At 42.2% G+C, this 21,010-nt stretch overlaps 1 protein-coding gene across 1 annotated transcript in view; it reads left to right on the forward strand.

Moving 5' to 3' along the window:
- Hsf2bp (heat shock transcription factor 2 binding protein) overlaps nt 1-21,010 on the forward strand; it is a 73,803-nt gene that overhangs the window by 26,449 nt on the left and 26,344 nt on the right. The window contains exons 6-8 of the mRNA XM_051187033.1: nt 1,176-1,308; nt 6,532-6,649; nt 17,725-17,828. Coding sequence (XP_051042990.1) covers nt 1,176-1,308; nt 6,532-6,649; nt 17,725-17,828 — 355 coding nt within the window. The remainder of the gene's footprint in view (nt 1-1,175; nt 1,309-6,531; nt 6,650-17,724; nt 17,829-21,010) is intronic.

Genomic DNA, 21,010 nt, shown 5'->3' on the forward strand with positions numbered 1-21,010 from the left:
GAGTCTTCCAGTGTTTTTACATGAGGTGTGCAGCTCTCTGCAGGGCAGATGGAGAGGAAAGAGGCACATGAGAGCTGTGTAATTGAGTTAGATGTGGTGTCAGGGTACAGCTGACAGCCGAGGGAGGAAAGCACCAGCAGCAGGATGGGTTTGACTCCAGGAGAAGGAATACAACTGGAGAGGGGGATGCTTGGCAAGAAGCCAGAGCTACATTAGTAACTGTGTAGAGGATGCAGTGTTTGACTTGAGGGAGGACTTAGTGTCCTTAAAAGTTTGTTGAACTTTATTAAAGTGTAATTTCCTGGACTACATGAGATTTTGTCTTAAAGATGATTTCCGTGTTGTAATTTGCCCACTGGACTTACACAGTTCCCTGGCTTCTTAGAAAATTTCTAGAGTTGGGAAACCATCCCCACAGTCTAGTCTTAGAACATTTTATCACCCAGGAAGTTCCCTTCTGCCATTCTCTCAGATTTTGTTCTTTGTTTACACATTCTAAAATATACTTGGGTTTTTAATGGTTCTTGACAATTTTATACACAAATATACACACACATGCACAGTATATCTCAGACATAGATAACTCAAATCCCCCTCCTACTTCCTCCTTGCACTTCCTTTTTAAAATTTATACTTCACTAAGTCTACTTAGTGCTGCATGTATATGCATGGGTGTAGCCATCCACTAGAGCATGGACCTACCAGCGCCCACAGTCCAAAAGTGCAGTGACTCCCCCAGCTGCCATCAATCATTAGCAGCTCCTCAGTGAGACATAGTGAGGCATAGCACCTCATAAGCCCATCTCCCATCCTTGCTAGGGTGTTGACCGGCCTGATTGTACTGTGAATTGACCAGTGTCTGGAAGACAGCGTTTCACAGTGCTCCTTTTTACCCTCCACCTCTGACACTCTTTGCACCCAGTCTTCTGTGTTGTTTCCCAAGCCTTGGTGGTGGTGTTTCATAGATGTCCCACTTGGGGCTGGCCACTCAGAAGTCACTCACTCTTTCCAGTGCTTCCCTCCCTGGGAACTCTGAGTGGTGGCATAGGTTTTTAATGATCCATTCTGTTTTGTAGCCAGTTTTTCTTCTGTATGGTTTGCACATTTGTGATGTTGTTACCCTGGCTTCTGTGGAGAGATGTGATGCTTGTATTCTTTTATTTTTAAACTTTCAGGACAAAGCATTGAAGTTTTTCAACATCACTGGTCAGACGATGGAGAGTTATGTGAAGTCATTGGATGGGGATGTCAAGGAGGTTGATTCTGATGAAAACCAGTTTGTATTTGCACTAGCTGGAATTGTAACAAGTGGGTAACATTTCAGACATGGTGCTATGTATCAGGGTTGGTGATTACAGTTAGGGATTCATGTGTGTTCCAGTGTCTGGAGGACTATGTTCCCCTTGGAGTCTATTTCAGTAAGCTGGGATAGGGGTCAGATGTCTCCAGTATGGGAAAGAACCCCAAGGGCTTGTGGTCACCATCACTTTCTAGAAATAAGTAATCTAAAGGAAATACAGGTTCATTTGATTGCTATTTATCTTTATTTTTATTTACTTATTTTTGGTTTTTCAAGATAGGGATTCTCTGTGTAGCCCTAGCTGTCCTGGAACTCTCTATGTAGACCAGGTTGGCCTTGATCTCAGAGATCTGCCTGCCTCTGCTGGAATTTAAATGTTGCACCACAACACCTAGCTGCTATTTATTTTTGTACATAACAGAAGTAAAAGAAGAAAAGCTTTGGAGTGTACATTTACTACTTGTCATTTGGAATCATTGCTGTTTAACGCATATCTGGCTAAAGCAAAAGCTGTGAGCTAAGCTTAAACTAAACTCCACTTAACAGGTTCTAAAAACTTTGGTTTTTCAGTAATTTTTCCCTGGAAGCTAATACATAGAACCTATTACTGAAGAAATGTTACAAAAGAATTTCATAGCAAAACTATAAAGGAGTTGGTCATGGTGGCATAAGCCTGCCATTTCAGCATTTAGGTGGCCCTGAAGCAGGAGAATTAAGAGTTTGAGGCCAACTTGGGCTACATAGCAAGACCCTGTCTCAAAAATAAAACTAACACTGCAAACCTTTAAAATTTTTATGAGAGATGAACCAGAGACCAGTGATTCCTAGTATAGTAGGTGGGAGCCCCAGGAACAATGTGCTTAAATGGTGACCTTTTACCTCTGTGGTATCCTATGTACTCAGGATTATTTTCTGCTGTTTTTTTTTTTTTTTAAAGATTTATTTATTTATTATGCCATGTTATGCCTGCATATATCCCTGCAGGCCTAAAGAGGGCACCAGATCTCATTATAGATGGTTGTGAGCCACTATGTGGTTGCTGGGAATTGAACTCAGGACCTCTGGAAGAACAGGCAATGCTCTTGACCTCTGAGCCATCTCACCAGCCTATTTTCTGCTGTTAATATGAGAAAAAAAATTGTTATTTTTCCATTGCATTATTATTATTATTATTATTATTATTATTATTATTATTATGTATGCGTGTTCATGTGTGCACACGTGTGTAGAGGCCTCAGTTGATGGTGGGTGTTATCTTTGGTCATTCCCTACTTACTTATTGTGATAGGGTTTCTTGTTAAACCTGGAGTTTACTGATTCTGGCTAGCCTAGTAAGCCAGTTTGCAGCAGCGATCTCCTGTCTCTGCCTCCCAAGTGCTGAGATTACAGGAGGCTGCCATGTCTGCCTATAATTTACATTAGTGCTGAGGCCCTGAACTCCAGTCCTCATGTGTGAGTGGCAAGTGCAGCATCTACTGAGTCATTTCTCCAACCCTGTGTTACCTTTTTACTGAAATCAGTATGAGGCAAGTCCTATGTAGACGATGACTAGTACTACTTCTCCTTCTTTAAATTTGAGACAAACTAGGCTCAAACGAGGTAATCCTGCTTCTGCTGCTTCAGTTTTTTTTTTTCTTTTCTTTTCTTTTTTTTTTTATTTTTTTTTTTATTTTTTTGTCTTTTTGTTTTTCGAGACAGGGTTTCTCTGTATTGCTTTGGAGACTGTCCTGGAGTTAGCTCTATATACCAGGCTGGCCTCGAACTCACAGAGATCTGCCTGCCTCTGCCTCCCGAGTGCTGGAACTAAAGGTATGAGCCATCCACACCTGGCTCTGCTTCTTCTTGAGTGAAGGGATTATGGGTGTGCACTACCATATCTGGATGACATTAAAAAACAAAAACCCTTTGAAAGTTGGTGGTACTTAATTTATTTTCTAAGATTTATTCATTTATTTGTAAAGATTTATTTATTATGTTTACATTGTTCCTCCTGCATGGCTGGAAGAGGGCACCAGATCGTATTACAGAAGGTTGTGAGCTACCACGTGGGTGCTGGGAATTGAACTCAGGACCTCTGGAAGAGTAGCCAGAGTTCCTAAACTCTGAGACATCTCTCTAGCCCCCTAAGATTTATTTTTTTATTTTACCCTGCAACATAAGTGTTTTCCCTATGCGCCACTATGTGTGCCTGGTACCTGTGAAAACTAGAAGGGGCTGTGAGCCATCATGTGAGTGCTTGAAATTGAACCCAAGTTTTCAAGAAGAGCAGCAGTGCTCCTAATTTCTGTGCCATCTCTCCAGCTCTCAGTGGTATTTCTTGTTGGGTGGATGCTCAGAGTCCAGTACTCTGCCATGGCTGGCACTTTGTCTGAAGCAGGGCAGCTCTCTGTTCATTCATCATAGCAGCTGTCCTCTCCATCTTCTGAGTATCAGACATTAAATAAAGACTGTGTGTAAAAAGAAGGCATTGGATTAGTTCTCTTTAAGTGACCTTAAAGGTCTGTAATCCATGTGCTTTGTCATTTTGCTAGGTAGAGAATTTAAATTGCATGGATTTCTGGCTGGTGTGCCATGAGGCAGGCAGTCAGCCAGAGGGTGGGACAGCTGATGCCCAGCATTCAGATTTACTTGGTTAAAGTCACAGTAGTGCACACCTGAAAGGGGCCTTGTAGGTTTGCCTGAAAAAGGTTTCAAACTCTAGTGTACATCGCTGAAGTGGGTTTGTGCTTTTCAGTTACTGGATGTACGAAGAGTTTTCCTGTCCCTAGCGCCTGTTCCCAAATAACTGATACTGATGCTTAATATTACTTACAAATGCTAGACTGATAGCTCAGGCTTGTTCCTAGCTAGCTCTAATATTTTAAACTAACCTTTATTTATGCTTTGCCACACAGCTCATGGCTTGTTACATGATTTTCTACATGTCCTGTTTCCTCAATGGCTGGCTGGCATCTCTTCTGACTCCACCCTTCTTCATCCTAGCATTCTGCTTATCTCAGGATGTCTCACCCAATCTCTTTTTGCCCAGCTATTGGCCAATCAGCTTTTTATTAACAATGAGAGCAATGCATATTACATTGTACGAAAGGATTATTCTACAGCAACTGGAGCCATTCAGTAGGAATGGCAGCACTGTGGAGACTGTGGGCTAGCAGTCTGTCACTCCTCTTGCTTGTCAAGATGATCTTCTGGTCTCGCACACAGCAAGCATTCCCCTGGTTCCTTCTCATCTGTAAGAAGTTATGAGAATTTCAGTACACCCATGTGGCAGTGTGACACTGCAGCTAGTGAGTGGAGCCCCTGCCCCTCTTCCATAGTCAGCCTCTAGAAGCAGCTGTCTTGGTGATGTGTTAAACATTTGCTTTGGTTTGTTGTGGTTGGCTTACATGGCTTTGAGCGTCTGCCCCAGTTTGAGCATGTTTGTCCCCTTATCTCTGCCTAGAAGTCCCGATTTCTTAGGTGCTTCACAGCTAGCTGTAACTCTCTGATGTATTTAAGAGTAGTTGTAGCTGGTTAGTGGTGGCGCACACCTTTAATATCAGCACTCAGGTGGCAGAGTCAGGCAGATCTCTGTGAGTTCAAGGCCTGCCTGGTCTACAGAGCGAGTTCCAGGACAATCTCCAAAGCTACACAGAGAAATCTTGTCTCAACAAATAAATAAGTAAGTAAAACAAAAAGCTGTGATTTTATAGAATTTCCCTTGCCTTCTCCTTCCTGGGAAAGAATGGAGCACCACTTTCCAGTTTGCCATATTCTAAGCAAAATCCGATATTAAATTCCTTACTTGTCCAGTCATTGTTCCTGTCTTAGTGTTAGATTGCTGTGAAAAGACACCATGACCATGGCAACTCTTTTTTGTTTTTGTTATTGTTGTTTTGTTTTTGAGCATGGCAACATGTATGCCACTGGAGCAGTAGCTAGGAGCCACATCCTGATCCACAGGTGGTGAGAGAGAGAGAGAGAGAGAGAGAGAGAGAGAGAGAGAGAGAGAGAGAGAGAGAGAGAACACACAGTGTGTACTGAGATTACTGGTAAATACTTGTAGTTATGTGTGGATACTGGTAGGGCTAGTACTGGCTTTACCAGCCCTAGAGCCATTGTAATGACTTGATCTGGTCTCCATGCTCATTTGCAGAACTTGATGTATGAAAAAAAATGCATTTGCTGATCACAGTAGGGCAGAACATTTGGGAAAGATTCAGTTTTCATGCTCTACCTTTTACATCATATGATTCCCATTGCATGTCATAGTTAAAGTCATTAGTCGATTCTTGAAGGATTTCTCAGTGCTTGATCTCAGGTAACACTAGTCATCAGTTCCACTTTCTGCTTGATCAGTTATCTATTGGTCTGGTGTTCTGGGGCATATGCCGCAGTCATGCAGTTCCCAGCGTTTTGTTCCATGGCTTATGATATTACTTCCTGATTTGTAGTGGCTCTTACTGTTGCCAGCTCCACAAACAGCACTGTTTTTAAATGCTCATTGATCAGCTATTTTCCTTGGGTCTGTAAGGACAAAGGCAGGGAATATACTATCTGCTAAGCAGGATTTTTTAGATTGTGAAGTACCTGTGATCTTTTAGGGAAAAAAAAAACATTAATTATTATTGTTATTATTATTATTATTAATTATTGCACTGGCTGGTTTTGTTTGTCAACTTGACACAAACTAGAGTCATTAAAGGGGAAGGAGCCTCAGCTGGGGAAATACCTCTATGAGATCCAGCTGTAAGGCATTTTCTCAATTAGTGGTCAATTGGGAGGGCCTAGCCTGTGGTGGTTGGTGCCATCTCTGAGCTGGTGGTTCTGGGTTCTATAAGAAAGCAGGCTAAGCAAGCCAGGGGTAACAAGCCAGTAAGCATCACCGCTCTGCATCAGCTCCTGCCTGCAGGTTCCAGCCCTGCTAGAGTTTCTGTTTTGACTTTCTCCAGTGATCTGGAAAATTTAAGCCAAATAAACCTTTCCCTCCCCAACTTGCTTTTTGGTCATGGTGTTTTGCCTCAGTAATAGAAAACCTAAGATTATTATTATTATTAATTTTATTGTGTGTGTGTGTGTGTGTGTGTGTGTGTGTGTGATTGAGTCAGAGACAGAGTGAAAATGCATGTGTGTTAATGCCATGATGGGTGCATGACGGTTAAAGGAAAACTTTTGTGGAGTCACTTCTCTGTTCATCGATATGTGCTCTGTGGGAAACCTGTGGTCTTGATGCTTTGTTCTGTCTTTTGCAGATGTTGCTGCCATTGCATGTGGCCGTGAATTCTTGGTGAATTCCAGTCGGGTGCTCTTGGACACCATGTTGCAGCTGCTGGGGGACTTAAAGCCTGGCCAATGTACCAAACTCAAAGTGTATGTAGATAGTAGCTCACAGTCTCAACTTGTGTATTGCCTAGAATATACTGATGGAACCTTTCTTAAGTAAACACAGCTGATCCAGCAGTAGTGCTAAAAACAGGAAACAAATAGCTTGAGGATAAAGGGATGTGTTATTTCTCAAGTCATATTTTATGTGATTTTATTTGAGATAGTATTGATGTGTATGTAGCCCAGGCTATCCTTGAACTCATGTTCCTCCTGCTTTATCCTGCTGAGGGTTGGCTTAAGTAGTATTTTAGGAAAAAAATGAATCAAAAGGAACATTTACCCCTTAGAATGATCAGTGGACCCTAAATATTTTAGGGTTGTGTTTCTAGTGGCCTCAGAATGAGCTTCAGTAGGTATTTGCTATGCAGTTTCCTACACAGGTACTGATATTTGTAGGTATTTTTAAAATCATTGTAGTAAATCATGACAAACTGCCATTTAGTATCTCAAAGGCTTGAGCAGATCCTGTGCTGAGCATCTCATAAGGTCAACTGATATCAGTGTTGTACTCAGCTGGGCCTCTGGAGGAGACTCCGGAAAAATCTCAACACAGGGCTGATACTGAAACAACACTGCGACCTGTAACTCAAATTCAACTAGACTGTTGCATTTTCCAAAGGCTTTAAACATGAGGCTTCTGACATAATATTCCCAATGCCCAGGATGCAAACAAAGAGAAAAAGAAAACCTCAAATACATGGGAAAAGATAAGAGACACCAAGGCCAAGATGGCATGGGTGCTAGAACTATCTGCTATGTATATATGTATCATCACTTGATTGGCCAGCCAATCATCCACCCACTTCCCTTCCTTGATTTGGAATACCAGTGAGGTGGGCATTTTTTTTTTTTTTTTTTTTTTGCATGCTTGTGTCATCTCTGTGAATCTACCCATTATCCCTTTCCTGCTAAGCTGTTTCCACAGTGGTATGCTGATGTCTGTGTGGGTTCTGGATGCTGATCCTCTGCCTTCTTCCCTTCTGTGCCCTCTGTAAGGTCAGTGTTTATGGGCCAGCTAATCCCCCTCTCTGCTTCCCAGCAAGCTTTGTGTGAGGGCTGGTTCTCTGGCAGTCTCCCTGCCTCCCTTCCTTGGCATCTGTGCTTATGGATCTTGGTAAGCACACGTTGATGGCTGTAATGGTGACAGAGCTGTCCGCAGAGCCATCACATTGGCTTCCCTTCCCATCAGCCCTCTAGGTCTGTATACAGTCAACTTCTAATCTCATGTGGGATATTGGCAAGCTCCAGCCTCAGGCGCTCCCTCACATGGCTGGCTATCTTCCATGCAGGCTGCTTACTGCCTTCTCTCTAGTGGTTTTAGGTTCTTTTCTGCTGAAGTCCCTTTGCTTTGACAGTAGCCTAAGTCCTTTTGAATAGGCCAATAGGGCCTTTGCTGTGCTATGCTGAGCTGAGCTTATTTTTGTATGTCTGACTCACTTCTCCCCTGGGGCTTTTCCTCTTATCACTTTACCATCAAAAACTACTTACTTTCACAGTTGGTGCCTCAGGCCCAGAGATGGGTTCAGTTTTCTTCCAACTTCTGTTTTTACATGTAAAACCTTTTTAAAAAACAAACAAACAAACAAACAAACAAAACTTCTAAAAAAAATCTTGGGCTGGAGAGATAGCTCAGTGGTTGTGATTTTGAATGAAATTGGTCCCATATGGTTGAATATGTGACCCCAGTTAGTGGAACTGTTTGGCCTTATTGGTTGAGATGTGTCCCTAAGGATGGACTTTGAGCTTTCAAAAGCCCATAGCATTTCCAGGTAGTGTTCTCTTTGCCTCATGCTTGCAGAGATTACATTTTTTCTGTTTCACTTGCCACTCACTTTAACTGTAGACCTAAATAAGAGCAGGGTCAGAAATTATGACACAACCTAAATGCTGTTTTGCCTTGACATTCCCTCCACTAAACAATTCCATTGCTTTTGAATCCAGCCTCTCTCTCCAAGTTATCCTTGTAGGGGTAGAATGCAGCTAGATTCTTTGCCAAAATGTAGCATGGATAGCTTTCTTGTGTTACTTTGGTTTTTTTTTTTTTGGGGGGGGGGAGGTGGTTTAGAGGTGAACAAATGCCTACTTAACCCCAGATAGGGTACTTGACAACAGACCAAATTAACGATTGTATCTAATAATAGTGAACCAAAGTTTATTGGGATTACTCACTGAAACATGGATGACTCAAAGGCAGTTCCATCACTGAAATTCCAACTCCAGCATGAGTAATGAAGCTGTGTTTTTCAGTTCCTCTCACAACTTTCAGGCAGCTTGGCTCCTCCTCTAGCAGTTGTTATATAACTGGGGGGGGGGAGGCTTTCCTAAGTTTTAGGAACTTCCCAGGGAGTATAAGTTTGTTTACTTCCTGAATTTTTCTTCCCTGCCATCATGTGACACTGATATTTCCATTTGACTTTTGATGAAAGCAGGCAACTAAAACTGTTGCTTTATATGAAATATGTGAAATCCTTAAGCCTTTTAAAGGTGTTTATTCAGTTAACAAGCATGGGAGAGAAGCAACACAGTAAGATGTGGGCTTTGTCATTTCATCTTTATGCTTAGTTCTCAGATACTGCTATTTTCTTAAAATTACTTTGTGGAAATATTTCTAGAAGCATTTTAAAGTACATTTCTGAGGCTGAGGCTATGGCCTAGTTGTTAGAGGACCTGCCTTGTACACAGGAGGCCTACCCTATCACCATATAAATCGGGCACAGTGGTGCACACCTGTAGTTCACACTGTAGAAATAGAGGCGGGAGAATGAGAAGACAAGTTTAAGTTCACAACTACATAGAGTTCAAGGCCAGCATAGGCTACACAAGACCCTGTCTCAAAGTAAGCAGATAACAAAAATAGCAGTCTTCATTCTGTCCCAGAGTTATTGTCTTTGGCAGATAAGAGCTCCAGTGGGAAAGAGAAAGAGGTCTTATAGCAATCCACATGTAGCTGAGAGACTCCAGAAAGCAAGACAGATATGATCCAATGGGTTTGCTCACAAAGGTGGGCTGGCTTTCCTGCATGACACATAGCTGCCATGAAGTTGGCCGTGAAGGCACTGAGACTTCGCCAGGCCAGTACTTGCACTGATTTCCAACCAGGTGGTAACATGAGGACACTGTCAGGTGGGGGCAAAAGAAAATAGAAACTTTAAGGAGCAGGGACTAGGTGGAGTACAGTCCACCATCCTTGACTAGAAATGGCCTTGTAAAGCCCTGTTCTCCCTCCTGCCCTTACCTGACCTACATGCATGTATGTTCTGGAACCCCTCTCAGTCAAACATTCTATCTGTTATTTAGGCTCTATACAGGGCGAGGATAATCCCTTTACTGGGCTTGCAAACCAGCTGGTATCTGGGGTAGAGTCTTAAGCTGACAACCAAGTGGTCACTTAAGAACAGGTCCTTTCCTGGAACCCTATTCCATGTCACCTGTCAGGGATCTCTTCCCAACAGGTGAGGAGTGCTTTCAGCTCAGCTGTCAGCCACTCCTTTTCTTTAAGCAGGGCCATCTTCTTAGGAGTTCCACTACCTGCCAGTATGGCCATAGACTGGCACCCAGGCTTTCACCACATGGCCTTTGGGCAACTGAAGGTCCAGACCATAATAACTGCCTTTTGAAAGACCTGATACTCAAAGCACTATGTGTGGATTTGTAACCAGCAGGGCTGGTGTTGGTCTGCTCTCTTTGTGTTACACAATGGATAAGCCTTAGCATACAGACAGTATGTTAGGACCGACCCCATCAGTTGTAAATCATAGTTTTAGGTTCTTACTTGGCAGGGGTGGGACACCAAATCTAAATAAGTATGTTAAATAGTTAATTACTAGGGCTGAGGCTGGCTCAGTGGTAGAGCATCTGGCTGCTAAATATGTGCAAGGTCCTGGGACTGGGCCCCAGTGCAGCAGGGAAATGTACTTCATTGTTGTGCTCCTTTTAAAGAATGAGTAGATTTCTAAATGTAGGTTTCTGTCTCAAATCATCTGACCAGGGCTAGATGTGTAGGATACTGGTAGAGCATTGCCTATAGCATGTAAGTGCTGGGTCCTATCTCCAGCACCCATTCTCTCTCACAGCACATGCTCTCTTGGAGGAGAAACTTGTTTCTATGCCTTAGATTGTCTGTTGGGTTCAGCTGGCTGAGGGTGAGTCTGTCTGTATCCCAGTAGTCCCCTTTCTTGTCTCCATCTTTGGCTGGCCTGTTTTCTGGGGCCGGGTGGCTACTGTTGTCCTTGCTTATGGAGCAGGTCTTGCTGTAGGGTGAGAAAGGTGATTTTGTTGCATCACTTTCTCTTCAGGAGACTCACTTGCAGGTCAGGATGGAGAACGGCAAGGGAGTGCTTTCTGTCCTGTCCCAGGCCTCATTCCCTTCATTTCAGTAAACAAAATTGCTTGGGTGGCACTTTAAAAAGGCCTAGAGTTAACAATAGACAGGTCTTGCAACATGTTTGTTTTCTGTTTTGCCTTCATTTCTTTTGTTCTTAATGTCAGCTGTGTTTATAATAGGGTTAGGGGAGCAGATAGATACTGGGCCACTTGACAACTGGAAACTTGATACATCATTCATAAGTAGTTTTTGCTGGAAAGGACATGTCGTATGGAGAAAGCACTTGCACAAGAAACAAGAGTCTTCTAGGTTGGTGTGGTAACTCCTTCATGACTTAGAGGTCTCTGGCTTCTGAGACCTGTACCCTGTACACAGGGCTCAGATGACACCATGTCTGTCATAATTGCATTGGTTCTATTTTAGCTTCTTAAGAACAACTAATCTGAGAACAAGTGTGAAAATTCAAAGACATTTGCTGATACGAGTAATATTTGCCGTTTTCAAGCTATAGGACAGTCAGTGACAAATCAGTAGGACACATTTGCTCAGCTTTCCCTGAACCATAGTCAGGGAAACCAAGCATCACATGGTAGCTTTGCTTTTTGAGGTCAAGAGAAGATTGTCTGGTCTGTTTTCATGCTATAAAAAAGAAGTTGGCAACTTTCCGTAAAAGTGTTTTAGAGATGTTCTGAGCTTGGTGGGTCACAGTGTGGTTCTTGGTGTTTCTCAGTCCTGCTCTTATGACCTTTATAAAAGTAGCATTGGTAACATATCTTAAGGTGATTGTGTTTATGGTCTGAAGTAGAGGCTTTCCCCTTCTTGAGATACTGAGTAGAGACTGTAGGAAAGCTGGTCTCAGGGCTGACTTCTCCAGGAGCACTGCATTTGAGCAGCCCAAAGGCCTACCATGTAGTTTATTAGGGGACAACTTTGTAATCCTTTTGAGACTGCTAATGAAACTCAGATGGTCTGCAGCCTGTTGGGAGGTGGGAGGACTAAGAATCCCTGCTGTGCTGGTAGTTTTATGTCAGCTTGACACAAGCTAGAGTCATCTGGGGTCTGGGAAGATAGAGCCTCAATTGAAAAAATGTCCCCACCAGGTTGATTGTGGGCAAGCCTGTGGTGCATAATTGTGATCGACTGATTGATGTGGGAGAACCCATCTCTCTGTGGGCAGTGCTCCCCCACCTTCAGGCAGATGATCCTGGATACTATAAGAAGGCAAGCTGAACAAGCCAGGAGGAGAAAGCCAGTAAGCAGAACTCTCAGTGGTCTCTATGTCAGCTCTTGCCTGTGGTTCCTGCCTTGTTTGAGTTCCTGTCCTGACTTCCAACATAGTGTGACCTGAGAGTTGTAAGCAATTTCCTCTCCAAGTTACTTTTGGCTATGATGTTTTATGACAGTATTGGAAAAGCTAACTAAGACAGTGCTCTGGAAAGTGCTGGTGTCTTTTGTCTCTCTGACACCTGGTATTACTGTTGCTTTGAAAATTGTTTATGGAAATATGGGAAGAAGGGGACCTTGTCTGTGAGCATTGTGCCCTGTTGAAGTTCTCAATTACTGGTGTGACTCTTGTTATGTATTCATGTGCTAGTCTGTGCTATGGTAAAGACAAGCCAAAGAGCCTGCCTTTCTCAGAGAAGTGTAGTAGGTGTTCTCTTGTGGTTTGTATGCATGTGCCATTATTTTTTTAATTAGTCCCTTTAAACAGACTGCATCAGTGTTCCTGATTTCTTCTTGCTCCAGCCTGTAGTACATCCTGGCATGGTGCTATTGCCCATTCTACCTTAATTGATAAACTTGTAATCCTTATAGAACTTTTACATTAATTATTATATGAAAAAATAATGGCCATAGAACATTTAGGCAAGTCTAAATTTGTACCCAAAGGAAGAACTTAGCTTGCCACATATTCTCTGTCCCTCCTAGTTAAACATCTCATGGCCATTGCAGAGGATATGTTGCAGGGCCACTGGGCTCTGCTGGATTTTCCTCAAGAGAGCCTATGTTTGTCTTAGCGTCAGTGTCTGCCTCAAACTGACTTGTAATTCCGGCCAGCTGAGCCCTCAGGGCTTGTCGTGTGCACTAGGTGACTACGCCTTGGAGCCTCCCATGTTCCCTCTTCCTTTGCCTGCTGCACTTGGAGAAACTCTTTCCTTGGAAGAGGGTGTTGCTCACAGATCCTCTTAAGAGAGGGTTCTTTTATTGTGTCCAGAATTTATAATTACTACAAATGAGAGGGCTGTTGCCGTGCAGTCCAGACTACCATTACTGTACTCATAAACTTTCAACTTTCCACCCCTAAAACTCTATGTATGTTTCACTAGCTTTACTTTAAAATTTATACTCTATGTATTCATTATTGTTCAATTCTAACTATTGTCTGATTTTACTCCTAGTATTTAGCTTATTTTTATAGAGGCATTCTTTATAGCTGGGAGGGGAAATTATTTTTTAAACTATGTGTGTGGCTATGTATACTTGAGTGAGAGTGGTGTCAGAGCCCGTGGAGTTCCACACAGTTGTGACTGGCCCAGAGTGGTGCTGCGGACTGAACTCTTCCTCTGGAAGAGCAGCAAATGCTCTTAACTGCTGAGTGGTCTCTTTAGCCCAAAGATATTATTTTAATTTTCCAAGTATTGTCTGGAGTTTTAAAACTTTATAAAAATATTTTTTTAAGTCAGTCTCAAACAGGAGGTTGATAACTCTGGCTGTGTAGTCAGATTCTATCTCAAAGCAATTAAAATAGTTTTTAGACTTAGTTGCATGGTGAATCAGAGAATCAGTGTAATGGACCAGGTATAGTGAGATTCTGCTGCTGTGCACTGGCTGCTTTGTAGTTCTTTTGATGTGTTCTTTAATATGGTGTAGATTTAAAAACTGTAATCACATTTAATGTGGGTGTACACATACACATGTATGTGCCACAGCATGCACATGAAGATCAGAGGACAATTTGTGGGAGTCCATTCTCTGTTTCCACAGTATGGGTCCCTAGGATTAAACTCAGGTCATGAGATTTGACAGTGAGTGCCTTTACCTGTTGAGCCATTGCACTTTTTTGAGGAGCAAGTCTAGGTGCATCCAGGTTAGAATGATGATGGTTTCCTCAGGAACTGGGTGTTTGGCATTGCAGTCAACTTCCTTGTCTGGAGAGTGCTCTGTATTTAGATTAATTTTGCTCCCTCACTCTTTGCTTTCTCTTAGTGTTTGCTTGGGGTAACTTCTGCTATTCCTTTACTTTCACCCTTTGTGTGAACTATGTGGCTATGTGGTGATGTAATTCAGTCTAACAATCTGCCTTTTGGCAAATTTGCCTTTTGGCAAGCTAATCCTGCCTGCCAACATTTCCAGCTATCGCAATCTTTGGCTTTATCCTTCCATCTTGTTTTGTTTGAGTTTTTTTCCCCCTCAATATCCCCATTCTCTCCCTTTTTTCTTTTTCTTTTTTCTCTTTCGTCCTTTCTATTTTTTTGTTTTGTTTTGGTGTTTTTTTTTGTTTTTGTTTTTTTTTTTGTTTTTTGTTTTTGTTTTTGTTTTGTTTTGTTTTTTTGTTCCTTCACTCTGCTTCTCTGATATCTTCCTTTTCTGAGTTTATTTTTCTCCCCAGAGCATTAAAAGTTGACCTCTACTTGTCTACCTCAGTGATTAGCATCCCTCTAAAGCATGCTTGAATTTATTTGGTGTATCCTTAAAAGTAATGAACAGTAGAAGGATCTCAGAATGATTTAGTTCTTACATTCTGGGCCATGTGTGTTTATAGACTGTGTCCCTGCTTTGTTGGAAAAAGGTTAGTCACAGCATCAGACAGTTATCACTGCCTTCAATACCAGTGTTTCCTTCCCTGTCTGTGTCCCTGTACCATGGCGCCCTTTCCCATTTCTCTCTATAGCTTAGCACAGTTTTTTGAGGTTGTTTTCTTTTTTTCTGAAGTTCCTCCTTCAAAGTTTTGTAGTTCAGGTTTGTTTGGGGGGGAAATCTCTTGATATTTCTTTTATATTATTTGCTGAAAATATTTTTGGTGAGCTTTTAATTCTGAGGTTACAGTGATACCTCTGTTCCTTTGAAAAACACACATTGCCTGCCCTCTGACATTCTTTAAAAAAAACAAAAAAACAAAACAACTGTGTGTATGGTGTGTGTGTGTGTGTGTGTGTGTGTGTGTGTGTGTGTGTGTGTGTGCATGTGTATGAATGTTCATGGGCATGGATGTGGATAAGCATACTATAGTGCACATGTAGGGGCCCTAAGAGTCATTCTTGGTTTTCTAGATTGTTTGAGACAGGGTATCTTTTGTTTCTTTCTGATGTGTGTGAGGCTGGCCCACTGTTACAGAGATTCTCTTGTCCCTGCCTCCCATCCCTATAAAATTGCTGGGATTACAGATGTACTGTTGCATGACAGATCTTTCTTGGGAAATAGAATACCACATCTACTCACTCCAGATAGGGAGTCCACAGTGAACCAAAGTACAGATGCCATAGAAGAGCAATTTGATGAACCAGTGAGTTTTTTGAGTTCACTTACAGGAATATGGGTTACTTATAAAAGCAGAAATGACTCAAAGACATTTGCATCACCAAAGCCCTCTCCACTATGGATGGCAGCTCACCAAAGCTGGAAACCTGAAGCACACTGCAGTGTGCAGGAGATCAACAGGATGGAGTCATGTTCCAGGTTGTTCAGTTGGGCTGAGCCTCTTCCATGCAGTTCATCCAGTCTTTATGTCTTCTAGATAGTTCAGCTGGTTCTTGCTTCTCTCAGGTGGCTGGGCTGGTTTCAGAGTCATCTTTGTGGCTTGTCTTGTCTGAGAGTGACTCTAGCATTCTTAATGTTTATGGGGAAAAAGAGGACTAGAGAATCTGGTTAGTTTCAGGGACTTCCTGAATCATTTCCTGTCTTAGTAGGCTATCCCCCCCAAATCCTGTCTTTTCACTTCCTAGTAAATATCATATTCTAGAATGTCCTGTTGTCTCTCTTTCCCTTTACATCCTATGTTTTAAGAAGTTGCCAACCCTCCAAGCTGGAAGGCAAACTTGGAGGGAACTGCTGCACAGCACCCATGTCCCACTTTATGTGGGTTATGGAGAGTCAAACTGAGGTTTTTAGACTTGCACGGTAAGTGCTTTACCGATTGAGTTACCTCTGTCTTTGATGCTGAGAGTCCAGTTTTCCATGGGATGTCTTTTACTCTGACACTTTGAAACACTCTGTGTTTTGTATTCTGTGGTCAGATTATGATGTGTGTTTGTTCTTTTCTGGTTCTCAGCGGGTTTTGTGACTGCATCTATGTCTTCCTGGGGCTTTCCTTTCTGTCTCTCCACATGAAGGCACTCTAATGGGAGCTCTCACTTTCTGGAACCTGTCATGGTCTCACCTCTCACTTTGGACCTGATCAAAGAAACATTCCTTCCATTTCTTGCAAGCTTATTGGCAATTTTAAAATGAAGTCTTGTCATTAAAATTCTCAGGCAAAAGGAAATAGAAGAGGCACTGCAGCTTTGGGGTTCAAATGGATGCGTGTGGCTGTGTCAGAATTCTGTACATACAATTTGCCTGGCCTTTTGCCCCAGTGCTGAGATGAGACCTGAAGTCTTGGCATGCTAAGTAGTACTCTGCCACTGAATTACACCCCTAGCTGTTATCTAGCCTTTCTTCTTTGTTAATGTATATATAACGTATCTGTGTGAAATGCAGGCATGTGCATGTCACACATATATGTGAATGTGAGCATGTACGTGCCATGGCACACATATGGAGGTCATGGGATAATTTGAGTTGCTAATAGTGTTCTGCTATGAAACCTCTTGGGTTGGTCCTCCGTAGTCCTTGTTGCACTCAGCACTGTCTTCCAAGCTCCTATTAGGATGGTCAATTAAGCTCTGCTTTACACCATTTAATCATTTTTCTAGCCCAAAGTTTCCAAGCCTTCCCATTCTCCAAACCCAAATGGTCAAATCTGTCACTGCAAGTAGTCTACTTCCTGGTATCAACTCCTGTCTTAGTTACTTTTCTGTTGCTGTGATAAAACACCATGAACAAGGCAGCTTATAAAAAGAATTTGGGTCTTATGGTCCAGGAGGGATAAGAGTCCTTTACCATCAAGGTGGGGAGCATGGCAGCAGGCAGGCATGACAAAGGAGGCCCAACTGAGAGTTCATATCTTAGCCCACAAACGGGAAGTAGAGAGCACGCTGGCAATGGCAAAAGTCTTTTGAAACCTCAGGGTCTGTCCCCAGTGACACATTTCCTCCAATAAGGCCATCCCTCCTAATTCTTCCCAGATAGTTCTATCACCTGGGGAACATGTATTCAAACATATGAGCCTGTGAACTGTTCTTAGACCATGATACATTCTTTGGATAAAAGCTATGATTAGACTTTAGATGGCTTCATTGAACCTCAAGAACACAGAACAAATAAATTGAGAGTTGCCTGAATATAAATACAGGCTTGTTACTACAAGGGGTAAGACATTGGTAAATAGGATTATGAGGTTTCTCATGAGACACAACAAAGAAGGTTGTGTCACAGTATTATTGCTAAAGCTTCCCATTATGTTATGGCCTTCTGCAGCTGAAAACCATTAAACGTGTCTTCCACTTTGTAATTGTTCTACCCAGATGTTATAGTTGAACATCTGAGATGTAAATATGTTTAGAGTAGGGGTTGAATTCAAGGAGAAATACAATATGGATAGTCCAGCATATCAACACTGTATTCTTTTGCATTTCAGTCTAATGCTGATGTCCCTGTACAACGTGAGCATCAATTCAAAAGGCTTGAAATACATCAGTGAGAGTCCTGGATTTATCCCTTTGCTGTGGTGGCTTTTGAGTGGTAAGGAGTATTCTGTTATGTTCTTATGTAGTCATATGCTCTACCTCCACAGCTGGAGGAGGTTTTGGTGTATTAGAAACCAGGAGCCATTATCTTACACTGTTTCCTCTTTTAACAATGACTTTTCTCTTTTGTTGGAGTGGCTTCTTATGTGGTGGCAACTTTCAAATCTTGCTATCCTCAGACATTGGATTCTCAAAGCCTGTCCCTGCTCCTCCACCAAATGACTTTCTATTCTAGAAAGCCAACTGTGTGTTAATGGTTTCTATTTATGTTTCTCAGCTATTGCTTTTTGTTTTAGCTGTAACCTTTGACACAAAGATCATTTTATCAAACAGTACCAATGTGCCCCTTCTCTGAAAACAGAATAGTAGGTATGTGGTGGAATAGTAGGTATATGGAAGGAAAAATCTGGATGTCTGGACAAAGTGAGATAGGAGACACCTGAAGTTCCATATCTTGTTTACCTTTACCACTAATTTAGCCTAGTCTCGTCCTAATTTCATCATAATTGTAAAGTGACAAAAGATGGAATTTTCATTTCTTTCACAGTTCAAATTAATCTGTTTTTGAACTTTAGTTACTCTTGATATGAATACTTTTTCTAACATTTAATTAAGATCCAATAATTGCATATGCCTTAAATGAAAAATTGATCATTTGAGTATATATACATACATACATACATACATACATACATACATACATACATACCTACCTACCTACCTATAAAATCATTACTGTGGTCAAAGTAAGTAAAGCATCATCCCACAAGGCACTTCCCCCTCCCTCCCAACTGCCCCTCACTTTCCAGAGAGCCACTCATCTCTTTTTTGCATTTAGTTTCTATTTTCTGTAGTGATTCACTGCTTCCTGTCATACACTATTCAGTTATGCAGATGAACTTTTGGCTTATTTATACAGCTTTGACAGTTACAGAAACAAATTCTGGAGTTTTTCTTGTGCATGGAGATGGGCTAGCATTTCTCTTGGGTAGGCACAGAATGACTGGGTCACATGGAAGAGGCATGCTTATGTTTTTAAACTGCCAACTGCTCTGCCATTCACACCCCCACCAGAGGATACACTACCAGCTGCTTGTCCTCACAGTTCTTGGCCTGCTTGTACCATTAGGGTTAGATATCCCAATAGGGATGTCTTGGTACCACATTGCTTCATTATTACTAATAGTGTTTGAATGAATGAAAGAAATATAAAAGGAGTACATGGCTGCTCCTAGGTATGGTAGACGTGAAGGTTTATTGTAGATATGAGGGAGAGCATCACCAGAGGCAGAGACATCTTGGAGAGCCCAGAATGAACATCACCCTGAGCTGGGCCATGTGAGGAGAGACAGGAGGGGAGAGCCAGAAGACCAACAGGCCAAAGGGCAAAAGGGTGAAAAAAAGAAGGAGGAGAAGGAGGAGGAGAAGAAAGAAAGAGAAAAAAAGGAGACTGGCATAGTCAAAAGGACTGAATTATATAGGGAGGGGCAGCCCAACCCAGTCCTTGGACTGGAGAAGATTAGGGTAAGGTGCAGAGCATATTGGCCAGAACCCTGTAGCAGGTAGGGTCTGAGGGATGCAGAGGAAACCTGGTGGCCAGGACCCACTTTGATATGTTAAACAGACACCTCAGCCATTTGCCCTAGGTTTGAGACCTAACAGTGTTGAACATTTTTTTCATGTGTTTTGAATCAATCTTAATGGTGTTGTCATCTTAAGAAGCATAAATCCTTAGGGGCTAGAGAGATGGCTCACTGGTTAAGAGCACTGACTGCTCTTCCAGAGGAACCAGATTCAATTTCCAGCACCCACATGGCAGCTCAGTTCCTGGAGATTCAGTTCCTGGGGAATCTGACATCTTTACACAGACATGCAGGCAGGCAAAACACCAATATACATCAATGTCATTAAAAATTTTTAAAAATGAGTTAGGTGATGCATTCCTTTAATTCCAGCACTTGAGAGGCAGAGGCAGCTGGATCCCTTGAGTTTGAGGTCAGTCTGGTCTACAGAGTGAGTTCCAGGATTTCCAAGTTGTTTGGACTGTTTCAAAGGCCTTTGCCATGAATTTGAGAATAAATGTGTCACTTAATACATAAAAGAAATCCATTTAGAAATTTTATTGGGCATTTGTTGAATGGGTAGTTTATTTAGCGGAGAATCGACATATTAGCAATATTGAGTCTTCTAGGTCAGGAGTCCAGGTGTGTAGGGAATTCTCCTATGTGTGTATGACTTAGAGATAGGGTGAACTGACATGCTTGGCTTGAGGATGTGTGTAGAGTGACCATCTTTGCAGTAGTCTCTCCTTCCAGAGCAGAATGTGATTGGCACCTTTGTAATGAAGATGTTTAACTCCAGGGCACAGGTCAGGCACACTACTATCCATGTGAAGAGATGTGGCTTCTCTGAGCCTGAGGTTCCTGTGCTAAGACATAGTCTATGTCCTGTACAAACATGGATATATGCTGGTTGTAGCTATTACTAAGAAGTTTTGTCTCAGACAGCAGTGCATCTTCTGTTAGCATCCTTCAAAAATGTAGCATACAGCTTGTAAACCTATAAGTAGAGTGAAATGCTAGACTTCCACAGCTTAAGAGCTGGTTAAGTGAGCTTTAGATCCACACACCCCAGGCCTGGATACTCAACTAAACAGCTTTTTTTTCTCTTGAGAATGCATTATGGAATCAGGTGATTCCTTGACTTAGTGTCTGTGTGCAGGTCCATAGTACTAGCCTAAAGGACTAGGGGAGATGGTTAGGGAGAAGATAATTGAAGAGGAAGACCCAGCTGAGCTACAGCTGCTGCTGTTCTACATGGAACACATATGTACTATGATTTATCGTTGTTAGTCTCCTGTGAGGCAAGGCATTGCTGCCTGCTTCTCAAATGAGGAGGCCAAGTGGCTTGCTGAAGGTTAGCAGCTGTGTAGCAATGGAGCTGGGTTTGAACCCTGATTGCCCTCTGCATGGCCCTGTCCCTTACTCTAGCTAGGTTTGAACCCTGATTGTCCACTGAATGGCCCTTATTCCAGCTGCTCTGAGGGCACTGGTAGGGGCCATAAACCTCCATTCTGGAGATGTTTTACTTTAGCAGCCATTGGAACTGACTTTGCTTGATTTTGCAGAGACTTTTACTCAAACAGAATACCTGGTTCTGTTTAATCCAGCTTGTACC

Source organism: Phodopus roborovskii, unplaced genomic scaffold, assembly GCF_943737965.1.
Source record: "Phodopus roborovskii unplaced genomic scaffold, PHOROB, whole genome shotgun sequence".
NCBI lineage: Eukaryota > Metazoa > Chordata > Mammalia > Rodentia > Cricetidae > Phodopus > Phodopus roborovskii.